This window comes from Lissotriton vulgaris, chromosome 9 (assembly GCF_964263255.1).
Source record: "Lissotriton vulgaris chromosome 9, aLisVul1.2, whole genome shotgun sequence".
Lineage (NCBI taxonomy): Eukaryota > Metazoa > Chordata > Amphibia > Caudata > Salamandridae > Lissotriton > Lissotriton vulgaris.
In genome coordinates this window covers 917,826,508-917,839,688 of record NC_141697.1, presented here as the reverse complement: position 1 = coordinate 917,839,688, position 13,181 = coordinate 917,826,508, and the positions used below count along the sequence as shown (strand labels likewise).

Genomic DNA, 13,181 nt, shown 5'->3' with positions numbered 1-13,181 from the left:
TGAGTCCCCGAAACTATCCTTTATCTACCACAATTGTAAGGTTTATCCACCTAAGATCGAATATCGGGCAATCAAGCCCTGTATGTATCACAAACCTCCAAGTAACGGTAGGCTTCATGTTAAACCACTTCGATGTATCCGTTTACATGCTAGATCATTAGTTAACCCCTTGGCTGCTAGGTGTTTTCCCCTCCTGTGCTGACTTTTTTTCATTATCATTTTACATGACGAGCTCAGCTCGTCATCAGCACAGCTCAACTGTGCCTCATGACGAGCTGAGCTCGTCATGAGCCTGGAAGGGGTTAAACATTGTACAGAATGTACTGAGTTAATAGAGACACAATATAAAATTGGCATTTATCACTGAATCATGGACGGAAGATGCTTCGGGCCAGACTTTATTACAGCTACACCACCTGGTTTCTCATGTCACACTTTGAATAGGCCCAGTTAGAGGGGGGCCTAGCGATCATCTATCATAGTTCGTTACCTGCAGTATTTCAAACAGTCGCTACTTCCGCCTGTGAAGCACGGTCTTTCTGCTTTCTCCTCTCGCATCATCACTCCTTTAAGGGTATTTTACTTTAGAGAACGCCAGGCCCAAATAATGCGTTTTTGGCTAATATTGTGACCCTATTAGAGGATGGGCTCTGTAACGATAATTTCATCATACTTGGTGATATTAACTTTCATTTGGAATCATCTACTGATGTAGACACTGCTACCTTGCTTGTTGTTATGAGTAGTACAAGACTAACCGCGAATACAAGGCCCTACTTACGCCGCAGGCCATACCCTGGATGGCATTTTTTCAAACCATCCACGGTTAGCCTATACCGGCTCACGGGCACTCTCCTGGAGTAATCGTTTAGCAATCCAATTTAAGCTGTTTCTTCCAGACCAGCATTGTGTACGTTAGGTCTCTAAAAGCCGGTCACATTGCGGGCCTGGAACAAAATTAAGGGATCTGAGTTAGAAGATTATCTTACCGCTACTATTCGACTGCTACCCTTGGAGATAGAGGAGGCCAGCACATGGTACACAGAGTGGGTTGAGGCAGCTTGCAAAACTCTAGCACCCAAAAAAAGATTAAATTCTGAACGCTTCCAGCCTACAGCTCCATCGTACTCGGAGGAACTCAGGGAACAAAAACTCATCTGTAAATGCTTAGAACACAATTGGAGAAGGAATTACAGAGATGTAGAAAAAGAGCGCTACAAACAAAGTCTTACTGTATATAAAAAGGTTCTACTTAAAACAAAAAAAAAACATTTTTTGCGAAGGAGATTACGATGGCTAAATGTTCAACCAAAGTACTTTTTAGGACTGTATCTAGATCAGCCTCCCCCTGTCTGCCTAAAATGGCCAGCAGCCTATGTGAGAATATTGCTGCTTTCTTTTTACTGAAAGTAGAACAAATCTTCTCCTTTAACAAATCCTTAGCTGACAAAATGGAGGCCCTATCTATTTGGGGTAACCCTAATATGGACCCTCCAGCTGTCTAGACAGAGTTTGCCCTGCTTTCTAAGGAACACACCTTGGATTTACTTTCGTCCGTTAGATCAGGCTCTCCTTACGATCCTTGTCCGGCATCAGTGATTAAATTAGCTCCTGAACCCACTGCAGATACTCTTACCTCTTTATTCAATGCCATGTTTTAATTTGGGTTTTTCCCTAAAGCATGGAAGAAGGCATTGATCCTCCCATTGCCACAAAAACTAAATTTAGACCCCAATAATACTAATAATTTTCAGCCTATGTCCCAGCTTTCCCTTCCGGCTAAATAAATAGAGAGGGCCATAAATTTGCACCTCAGTAGTTTCCTACAGGAAAATCTTATTTGAGATCCAACACAATATGGCTTTAGGGGAGGGGTTAAGGGCAAGGCTTGGAGGCTACTGCGATCCTTCCTGACAGACCGAATACAAACAGTGGCCTTTGATAAGTTTACATCTAAACCCTTTTCTCTCCCTCGTGGGGTCCCACAGGGGTCTCACTCAGGCCCAGTCTTTTTAATGTTTATGCCTCAGCTCTGGCCCCTTTGATAGCCATTATTTGGATTTCACCTAACTTCTTATGCAGATGGCACACAAATAGTGGTGTCTCTGCTTCCAGGCCAGGAATCAGAGAGCGGTAAGAGGTTTCATAATTGTATGAAATCGGTCAGGATGGGGATGACGCAGAATTGTTTGAAACTTAACTGAAGCAAAACCAAGGTCATTTTTTTGGGAAACACTGCTAACTTCTGGTCACCTAGGTGGTGGCCGAAGGAATTAGGCACTCTCCCAAAGCCGGGCAGGAAAGCAGAAAATCTGGGAGTAATAGTTGATAATAAGCTCACCTTCAGGATCAGGTAAATGCAGCTACTTCTGCTACTTTCTAGCAACTCAGAATGATAAGGAAAATAATGCATCTTTTACCTCAGGACAGTCAACGCATAGTGATAATCTCCCTTATTTGATCAAAACTGGATTACTGCAACAGCTTGTATCTCAACATCCAAAAGCAACATTTTAATAAATTGCAACTGTTGCAGAATGCAGCAGCTAGGCTGTTCGCCAGTATCCCTAAATCTCCATTGGTAACTAAAGAAATCATAAAGCGTCATTGGGGGCCAGTAAGGAAACAGGTGTGATTCAAATCCCTTTGCACTGCCTTTAAAGCTCTGCATGAAGAAGGACCAGACCATATCAGACATTGTTTTAGTTGGTACACTCCAAATAGAACACCTCGCTCCTTAGGAGAGAAGGTGGTGATAGTACCACCCTTTAAAAAAGTCAACTGGGGAGGCAGAAGCTTTGTTACCTATCCCTCCAGGGCTTGGAATGTACTTCTATTCCATATCAGAGCCTCCCCTGATTTGATGTCTTTTAGAAAGGCATTGAAAACATGGCTTTTTAGCACTTAGAGTTTGCATGCTATCCTGCTATTCGACTGTTTGAGCTAAGCACCAGGACACAATTGGGTAATCGTTGTGCTCTATAAATGTATATAACATAACATCTCAATGCCTAGTGCAAGTCTAAACATGGGACAATCGTGGCTCATAGACCTGCATTACACACTTTCACCCTACAATACCTAGATCCCAAGGCATAGATATCTGATAGCACGCTACCAGCCTGTAGAGCTTTACGCAACTATAAACGGGCTATTAAAGTTACCCAGTCCAATTACTATCAAGAGAAAATTAATTCCGCCGCTAGTTCCTCTAGGGAAATTTTTTTAATTTTTAAGTCCCTAGTCACTCCCCCTACTCCCACTAACGACCCGCTTCTGGCTTACCCTCGCTGCAGGGAGTTAGCAAACTTTTTTGCTTCAAAGGTAGTAAACATGTACTCGTCATTTCAGGTGACCCCCGTAGGTCCACTCCTTCCCCCTGCCCAAGACCAGATCCTGCTCAAAGAATTCATTCCCCACGACTGTGCGAAGGTTCAATTGCGCTTGGGGAATCTGAAATCAGGCTCACCAATCGATGTAGCTCCACCAACCGTTCTTAATTTGGTCTCAGACACGGTGGCCCCGGTGATACAGGATGTGATTAATACCTCCTTGGCAGCTGGGTTAGTTCCACCCGCATGGAAACAGGCAAGAGTAAGGGCGTTATTCAAGAAAACCAATCTTAACCCTGATGATTGGGCTAACTACCGCCCTATCTCTTTGTTGCCTACTATTAGTAAGATTGCCGAAAAATACGTTAACTCCCTGTTATCCACCTTCATCGAAAGTAACAATCTACTACATCCCACCCAGACTGGGTTTAGGTGCAAACAGGGCACGGAAACTGCCCTTAATGCAGTAGTAGAGGAAACAAGAAAGATTGTAGATGGAGGGAACTGTGTTGCCATACTATTATTAGACCTCAGTGCGTCTTTGATACCGTTAACCATACTATTCTGACTCAAAGATTGAGTAATCTAGGTATCACTGGGACCGCACTAAGGTGGCTTCAGTCCTTCCTCTCCGATCGGACCTTTTCAGTGTTCGAGGATGATGCTGTATCTCCCCCAATGCATCTACAATGCGGTGTTCCCCAGGGTTCATCCCTCAGCCCGACCTGATTTAACATGTATATGAGACCACTGGCTGAGGTGGTGTTACCCTGGGGGGTGCAACTGGTGACTTATGCTGATGATACTCAGCTCATCATCACTCTGTCCGGGCAGGAGTCGACTTACAACAACCTGTCCTCCTGTCTCAGCAATGTTTATGAGTGGATGAATGAGTACTTCTTGAAATTAAATGGAGCTAAACCGAGGTCATGATGCTGGGACATAATGCACCCATCTCTGTAGTGGGATGGTGGCCGGATATTCTGGGCCAGCCCCTTCTCCCAAAAGAACAAATTAAGAGTCTGGGAGTTTGGCTGGACCCAGCTCTCAATTTTCTGGTACAGGCTCGGAAGGTAGCAGGGACCTGCTATGCCCTGATCAGATCACTTAGGAAAATCATGGGGCTACTTCCGTTTGAGGCTAGGCGGATACTAGTACAGGCGTTGATTTTATCACGCCTGGACTATTCCAATGCAGTCTACCTAGGGGCCCCAAAGGGGACACTTAAGATCTTACAGACTGTCCAGAATTGTGCACCCCGGATGTTATTGGACATCCCACGAAGAGCCTCTGCCAAACCAGCGCTTCCGCAACTCCACTGGCTGCCTGTACAACAAAGGATTGAATTCAAGGCCATGACTATTGTTCATAAAGCCCTGACTAATTCAGGACCAGACCTCCTCTTACCTCTGTTCCGCCCCTATCAAACCTGCAGGACCGTAAGATCCAGTAATAAGAATCTACTGGTAATCCCAAGGATTAGGAGAATCCGTATGGGCGGTAGGCGCTTTGCGTTACAGGCTGCAAAACTCTGAAACAACCTCTCTGATGCTATTCGTCTGGAGGAGAACCACCTCAGGTTTAGGAAAATGTTGAAAACATTTCTGTTCCTCTAATACATCAGAGATAAATGGACCACTTAAGCGCTGGGATGCCTCTGGGTAACCATGCGCTATACAAATGTGTAGTAATTCATTCATTCATTCAAAAACTACTTCTAGAACAGCTGACATTCAAGAAAGAATGCACTGCGGCTCCATCCTTTTCAGGAAGTCCTACTAGAAGTTGGAACTCTTTGCCTCTTTACATCTCAATACATCTCTCCCGATCTTCAAGTTTGAACTGACAGCCCTTCCCTTTGTAAGATACTTCAATTAATTACTCTTTCGGTACCGCTCACACAGTTTCTGTTGGACACTCAGTTCCTCCTGGTGATTGCTCTCGATTTAGTGGTCCTCTAATTCTCTCGTTCTCTACCTATCCCTTGATCCTTAACTCAGCACTCTTCTGATATGTGATGGAAATTTTGCCTTGTACTACTGCTTATCATAACCTAAGGACGTCATTTTTTAAGGCCAATCCTAAGAGAAACTCAAATCTGGACTTGCAGAGTGGCCGTCATAAAATGCCTCAGCGGTTCTTCAGTTCAACTGTCTTGCAACACCGTCAAATTTTTGTCCCTAGCAGCACAAGAACTAGAAAAGAAAGAAACAGCACAAAACCTTGGAAAGAATGGAACACCAAAATAAGAACTTGGCAGTAGGCCTAAGTCTTTTTCAGACCGGTTTCTGTACTCCCCTTCTTCCAAAGCCCCTTTCTATGAGAAGCCCTAGGCACAAACATGATTTTATCTATAAATGTTCCAGGATATGAAAATATAGTGACTTAAGAAACTGGACAGAAAATTATGCATAACAGTTTTGAACTTTGCATCCCTCTCCATTTTCCTTTGGCATCAACATTTTAATTTCACCAGAAAGCATGGACATGTTTACATTGCTGTTATGATAATCCGCTGCTCTTTGGTTCCATTCCATACGAGGGTTACGATAACTAAAAATGTTTTCATGTAATTTTTATCTGCACCTGTTTTGTGACGTTTTCATCATGGTGGCATGGTCCACTCTTTTTATGATTTTACCAGATCAAATAAAAGTATTTCACTCTGTCAACTCTGTACTGCTTATCGTTGACTTTGTATGATACTTTATTTAACTTTGTACCTATTGTCGTCTTGTCACTCTAATTGTATTGCTGGTGTAATGTATTATTCATATGTAAGGTTATGCTTCTATTGCAAAGTTCTCTAACACCTTTGGGTAATGTCCACGCTGTATACAAACCTTATAAATCAAAAAAATGGATTTAAATTCACAACACTTTGTATGTAACCGAAATTTAACACAACGTTTTAAATTTCATAAGGTGGCATGAAAGAGAACTTCTTAAAAGTTAAATACAGTTTTACGAATGAAAAATCCTCAAAAACACCTTATGTTCCAGAAAAGTATATTGTTACCACATGTACTGGCTCTACATCTTATCTAATGGGAAAAGATAAACTACTCTCTAATTTGATGCTTAGGGGGTAATGAGTGTGGCATCTTAAACCCAAGCTGATTTGAGGTACTAGTATCATATTTGGATACCCCTGAAAAAATATCCCCTATGATAGATTGTGCAGGGGTAACATTAGATACATCAATGGAATTAAGCGGCTGTGTAGGCTAAACTAGGCGGCAATAAAAAGCAAATCAGGCATCTCTTTTGTTTCTTGATAGTATTTCTTCATTGTTTTGTAATTTTTATACATGCTAATACAGTCTGGGGAAAGATTTCACCGAATTAGTACCAGTTTAACAACCAAATACAGAAATAAGCAACTGAAAAAAAGACAAGGTGGTTTTTAAAGGACCTTTCACAGCGTGCAAACATACATCGTAATGTTTTAAGTAACTTTTGATCCGTTTGCGCTACAAACAACATTGTTAGCTAAAATCTCAAGATTATTTAGCAGATGTTGGATTACCCGGCAAATGTTACAAACCCATAAATGTCCGGGGAAAAACAGCATTGGAATCGTATAATTCCAGGGGCCCTGCACACAAGGCATCAAGACTTCCCTCTTAGCACTGTAAAAACGGGCAAGGCAGGTGTCCCTCTAAATTATAAGGAAGGGCGGGGAAACACTTGTTGTAGAACATATATGCCCTCGTATTTATGCACTAGCGTGCATTCTAATATTACGGGAGGGGGATTCTGGGAGCCTTCTCACTAATCGCATATAATCTCATTGGAAGGATGAGGCAACTACGAGCCTCGGTAAACGTATGGAAAGGCAAGGTACTCGGGTACCTATGAACCGGCATGTAGCGTGGTAGAGTGGGTGCACCCCACAGGGCAGTTAAGGGGAGGGGCTCCCATGGCAATGCATCTCCTCACCAGGCATTACTGCGGTAACGTAGACTCCACTCCTTCTGCTTCAGCCGCGGTCTCGGACACGCCTTCTTTGACATCACTTCCGTTTTTCCAGACTTCCTCAATTCCGTGGATTGACTCCAGCGAGATCTGCAATTGGAAGCCTAGTAAGTGTAACGACACGCATCCGTTGACATATTAGGGGCTTATTTACACCTTGCGCCGGTGCGTCACTTTTTCTCACATAAAAAGTGACGCGGCGGCGCAAGGGGGTTGTAAATAAGCTCCGTAGTTTCCAAGGAACGAAGAGATTTGCAAAAACTATTTTTCAATACGTTGTGAAATAATAAATTCTGTGTAGTTGAGCGAGCCATTATTTCGCAGATAAAATAATTGCATAAATAATTATGTAGTAATATTCTGCATGTATTTAGGAAGTAAAATCCTAAACATTGTATGAGCGATGCATTTCTATCGCTATATTTTTGGTTTGCCAACTTTTCATTCATGTGTTCACTGCACATTACTAACACGGTGATCTCTGTTTCGAAAAATAATTTGTGTGCTCCATTTCAGTAGTTCGCTTTAGAGGAAATTTTCTTAGGAACGGCGTACAATCACGTGATAACCAAATCCAATCTTCTACTACTCCTGTGGCTCATGCTAATAATGAGCACTGTTGAGCTTTATTTATGCGATTTTAAATAGCGCGGACTTCACCCGAAGGTGTCAGAGCGCTTCACAATAGGAACAGTAATAATACATGAGGAGAAACATTACAAGTGAACAAATTACAAAAGCAAACGTTAAGTTACATGAATCAAAAGTGACAATAGTGAGCAACCCAAATACATGAGGTAGCAATCGGTACATTACAGGAGGAAAAAGTGATATGTGTGCAGGTTACAAAAGCGTACAAAGTACAAGTAGAGGTATAATACTGCAATAAATGGCAGACACTCCAGCACAAGAACAAACGCTACGTAGGCAATGGTGGCACTTGTGCAAGTATCTAAAGCAAACAAAAAGTGAGAGGTAGCATATAGGTGTTACAAGAGAAAAGTGACGTGTGCAAGTTACAATAGGGTACCATACACAGGTACAAGGATAATACTGCAATAAATGGTAAACACTCAAACTGCTAGAACACACTGGGAAGGCACTTCCGTAGTCATAGACAACAGAATTTTCAATAATGGGGAGTCTTCCTTCTGTAGGAAGGCTCCCCCTGTGGTCATGGGATTAATCATTGAAGATTTTCAGCCCACTGTAGCTGATTTACTCACAGAGGAGCTCTGAAGACAATCACATTTAGAGCTTTAAGTGGGCTGGGTCATGCAGTTTTTATCAACCAGGTGAGCGTTGAGGCAGGAAGAGAAATCCTTTAAAAGAAACTTTTTTTCCTCTCTCTTGAGTTCCCTTCTTGCAACGCAGCGGTCAGAGCAGCAACAACAATGTCTAACTACCAGGGACCGGACGGACCACTACGACCCTGCTCTGCACACTGGAGTCAGACCTCGCAATAGAGGACCAGCAGCATCCAGCCACCACTGCGACCCTGCTGTGCCATTTCAGAGCGAGCGACAAACGTGCACACTGCAGTGGAATCCAGCCATAAGCGAAGCGTTTCTCCTTCCCACGGGATTTGCAGAGGAACCAGGCCAGTCTGCGTCATCCAGCTCTCACTGCACCAGTACGTTTTAACTCCGAGCAAAGATGTGGATGATGTGCAGTGGAATATGTGATATTAAAACGCGATCAAATCCCCAAACCCTACTTCTGGTGGGAAATTAAGGAAGCTCAGTGCCTGGGGTACATGTGGGGCTCCCTACGGTGGGTGTCCAGCTTTGTCCTACTCAAGGCCCGCTCGCTCTCGCATGCAACAGTAATGTTTGCCTCTGATGTACAAACATGGCAAGTATTTGTCACACCTAAATCTATATAAGAATATACAGACACTGCGTTATATGTGTAATTGCATGGGTTGCTATATGGAATGGTTATTGCTTGGAATGGGTTCTCTGCAGAGCGCGATGCTTGGAGTGTTCTGAGCCAGTGAAGACTTCAGACAGACCTGTAGGACGCGCTTGCCGTTACCTGAATAAAACTGCTTGGAGAATACTAAATGATCATGGTATTGCTATACTCAGTACACTGAAACACACCATGAAGTTAGCAAGAAGAGAACAAACCCCACCACCTCCCCTCCCTTCCAATGTACCCACCATCAGAACACACAGCACGGGGAAATATCCTTTACATCGCAGTGATTACACCGCAATGCATTTAGAATGCTGCCATTACAACGCAAGCGTTACATCGACTTGCACTGGATGGTGCTAAATCCTAAGGAATAGTAAGATTTACTATTCCAACACCTTCCCTACTGTACATAGACTGGTGTTGAAATAGTAAATCTTACTACTCCTAAGTCCAGCACAAGTCGTTGTAACTACCTGCGTTGTAAAAACTGCGATGTTACATACCACGACCATTTTGATCATGTTGTAACATCACATATTCTATTCAGCTCCCACAAATAAACATTTAAAGAATTAAGTTAAATAAACGATCACAGAGAATACGACCTCCAAAGACCTCTTTAGTTAAGACTGTTGTAGTGTGCTATAAGGCAAGGGCTTTAAATGTGATTATTTGTGTCTGCAATCATAAGCTCATGTTACATGGAAGTGATTTTCATAGAAGCTGTGAGGACTGGACATAGTTATCAATTTGCCTTATATAATATTTCTTAAAAGTTTGAAGCACCTTTTCCTAAAGCATCTTTGTAGTTTTACAGTGCAGTGGCATTGTGACAATACTATGTTTAAAAGTACTCTATGTTCACAATAGAAACAGGAGCCTTGTATGTTTCTCTTGTCTCCCTCCTCATTTACTAAGCAACACCAGCAATAATCCATTTGGCATAATAGTAACATTTTGAATGCAGCGCTTTGAAGCAGCTGACTGATGAGCCACACTATTATTTAGAGACAAAGAAATTGAGGACCATGGAGTGAAAACCAGAGGCAGGGCATTTATGCTTTCCCTACTTCCAAATGTGTAAAGTTCATTTACAGGTATTTACATTGTGTTGTGTTACAAAAATGACACCCTACAGCCTTTCCTTTAGTACTCTCTGAACCCTATTGACATGGTATCATAATAATTACTTTACAAACTTCTCTCGCATAGCAGTAAGTGAAAGAAAAGTAAACACCAATCCCCTTGGTAAAAAATAAATAAAAATAAGCAACATTTGCGAAAAAACCGAGCCTGACATTGAACCTCTGTCTTTGAAGTGCATCACATGTAACAAGATGAATGGAGGGCCCACTTCAAGAAAGTAAAATGAGACCAAAATTCTAACTTTACTACGTTCAATAGAGTAGTATCTTTATGGCTGCAGAGTTTCTGCTCCCGGGGCGTAATCTCAAGTCTCATGGTAGAGTAAGTGTAATTTAATTCTGACACACCTGTGACAGTGCCTACCATCCCCACCCACGCAGCTCCAGCGGAAAGTCGTTAGCCCAACAGCCAATCCCAGCCAGGCTGAATAGATGAACTCAGAGCTGCCACATTACCATTAACATATGCCTCCTACACTGGCAGGAAGGCAAAGGGTTGCTAGGATTTCTGCCACTATTCCTGCTTCCCACGTGTGGTAGGTGCAATTGATTGAATCAATGTGGCACTTCAGCCACAATGCACACACCTTCCGCAACAGACACCGTTGGCACTCCATTGACATGCAGTGTGTGATGCCAGTGGCTGCTTTACAGATGTACATGGAGTGCTCCTAGGCAGTGCACATGAAAGCTTCATATTTCGTAGGTCACCTGTTGCCTGGCGGCTGTCAGTGGAAGAATATGGAAACTTGTGGCTTCTGGGTAAGTACTCAAGCACCAGACACATCTGATATTTATAATTGTTTTAATATACACAACCATTATAAATTACTAATCCTTATGACACATACATGACCCCAACAGACACAGCATTTACAATTTCATACATTATCAATTCTACACATTCCTTAAAAATGTTACTAAACCTGCAGGTTCAGAGATTTATAAAATGTACTCAACCTAAGTATATAATGCTCTTGACCCATAAACCGGTTTCAAATTATGTGTTCCTAGGCAAGTATTTTAACACACTGAGATGGCATTTTCTTCTTTTTCACATATGAGAGAGACGGAGCAAGGTTTTACACGTAAAGTGACTTGCTTGTACTCCACCCTCTCGTAATAATATTAATGTACTAACTAACATGTTTTGTCTTATTAATATTGCATTACACGACATATTAGATATCTAAGAGAAGCTTGTCAATGTGCTTTTACTAACTATAATCCGCTTGCACTAAAATGGCTTCTGCACCACTGGATTTTGTACTGCGCATGCGTCGGTCATGCCCATGTGACCTGCTTGGTGGAAAAACTTCTGCTTCTGCGCAATAGAACTAAGATGGCTGTTATGTGTCCTAACGTGCAAAAAGCTTGCACCGCTACCTTGCTAAGCTGTCTGTTTCGCATAATATCTAACGCAATAGTTAAAATAAAATAATGGGAATAGAGTAGAAAGAAATGGTATACAGTGCATTCATTTATTCTGTGTCTCTAAAACGGTTCTTTTCTATTTTTACATGACCAACTGAATGGGCCTAAACACTTTGCTGAATTTCATCTTTGGAAAGACTGCGCCTGTGCGACAAATGTCCTCAAGCCACAGAAGCTGTAGCCTTGAATCATGGCCAAGACGGACATGGAAGGCGGAGAAGAAAGAACTTCTTGCCTTGACAGAGGAAGCTGAATTGATAAAATTGTTTATTAAAATAAAACATTTGATACATTTCATTACCGAGAGGAATAAAAAGAACATGGGTTGATAAAGTTATGGGAGAGGGTGTCATGAATACATGATTGACAAGTTGCCTCTAGAAAAATATGGTGTGATGGCTACTCCTTGTTCTTGTCCAATAAAATTGTGGGATTTACACATTTGCAACATTTTGGGGTGGTACACAGACCTGAAAAATAGTATAACTAGGCGAGGCTTAGTTAGCTAGATTGTCCGACTTGTCTGAATAGCTGACCTGTCACTGACCCAACGCCCTCAAAAGGTGATCGGGAGCAGAGTTGCTGGCGGAGCACTCTGTCAGAAGATTCGATAACCCAATCGGGGTTCTGGGGAGGAGATCGATGACCCAATCGGGGTTCGACTGTTCGCTGTAGAGAGGGTTTACAAAGCTGGCGTTTTGAACTTTAACTGCGGTGCTGGTCTTAAGACTGTGGTGGTCCTATCCTGATCAAATTTGGTCCGTAACCTGTCCTGATTCTGGCTTGCACCTGTTCTTTTCTGCTGGCACTTATACTTTGGGATCCTTATTCTTTGACGCAGCCTAATTACCAGGGTTCGTCATCACACCGAATAGGTAACTATTAAGTGTGGGTTTGTCATTGTACTGTTTTTCTTTTTCTCTTACCCACCCTCTGTTTAAATGCTTAACAACATTTTCTTTCCAAATCATTTGAAATGCTTATGTTCTAAAAATTCTGCATTAGTCTAAACAGAACAAGAAATTAATTTTGAGTTTCTTCATGCTTATAAGTTTTAAAAGATTTTACTTAGATAAAGATTTTAAACCTTTCCCGAGTTTATGGTTATTTATGAAATTCTAAATGTTATTATTGCTATTATTTTCTCACTAACTCCTTTGATCCTTTAGGACTTTAGGTATCGGTGATTTGGATTGGTAAGATAAATAGTATAAAATCCAAGTGGTAAAAACCCCAATTGATCAGAGTGTAGGTTTACCTGTTTAATGTATATATACATATATGGGCCCAGGTGAGTATGTTGAGCAGGTGAGCCTGCGCTCTATGAAGAGCACCTTCAAATACGTGAGTTCAGCATTTCTGCTGTACA

General features: G+C 42.0%; 1 protein-coding gene and 1 long non-coding RNA gene across 2 annotated transcripts in view; one reads left to right on the top strand and one right to left on the bottom strand.

Moving 5' to 3' along the window:
• LOC147692517 (protein ABHD14A-like) overlaps window positions 1-7,416 on the bottom strand; it is a 107,781-nt gene extending 100,365 nt beyond the window's left edge. Inside the window, exon 1 of the mRNA XM_086938730.1 lies at window positions 7,275-7,416. Within this exon, the coding sequence (XP_086794856.1) occupies window positions 7,275-7,281 (7 nt within the window). The 5' untranslated portion in view covers window positions 7,282-7,416. The remainder of the gene's footprint in view (window positions 1-7,274) is intronic.
• Window positions 7,417-8,688: 1,272 nt separating this feature from the next.
• Window positions 8,689-12,902, top strand: LOC147692516 (uncharacterized). Its single transcript, XR_015300042.1, has 2 exons — window positions 8,689-8,943; window positions 11,950-12,902. It is a non-coding gene; the product is annotated as an uncharacterized LOC147692516 (long non-coding RNA).
• The last annotated feature ends 279 nt before the right edge of the window (window positions 12,903-13,181 follow it).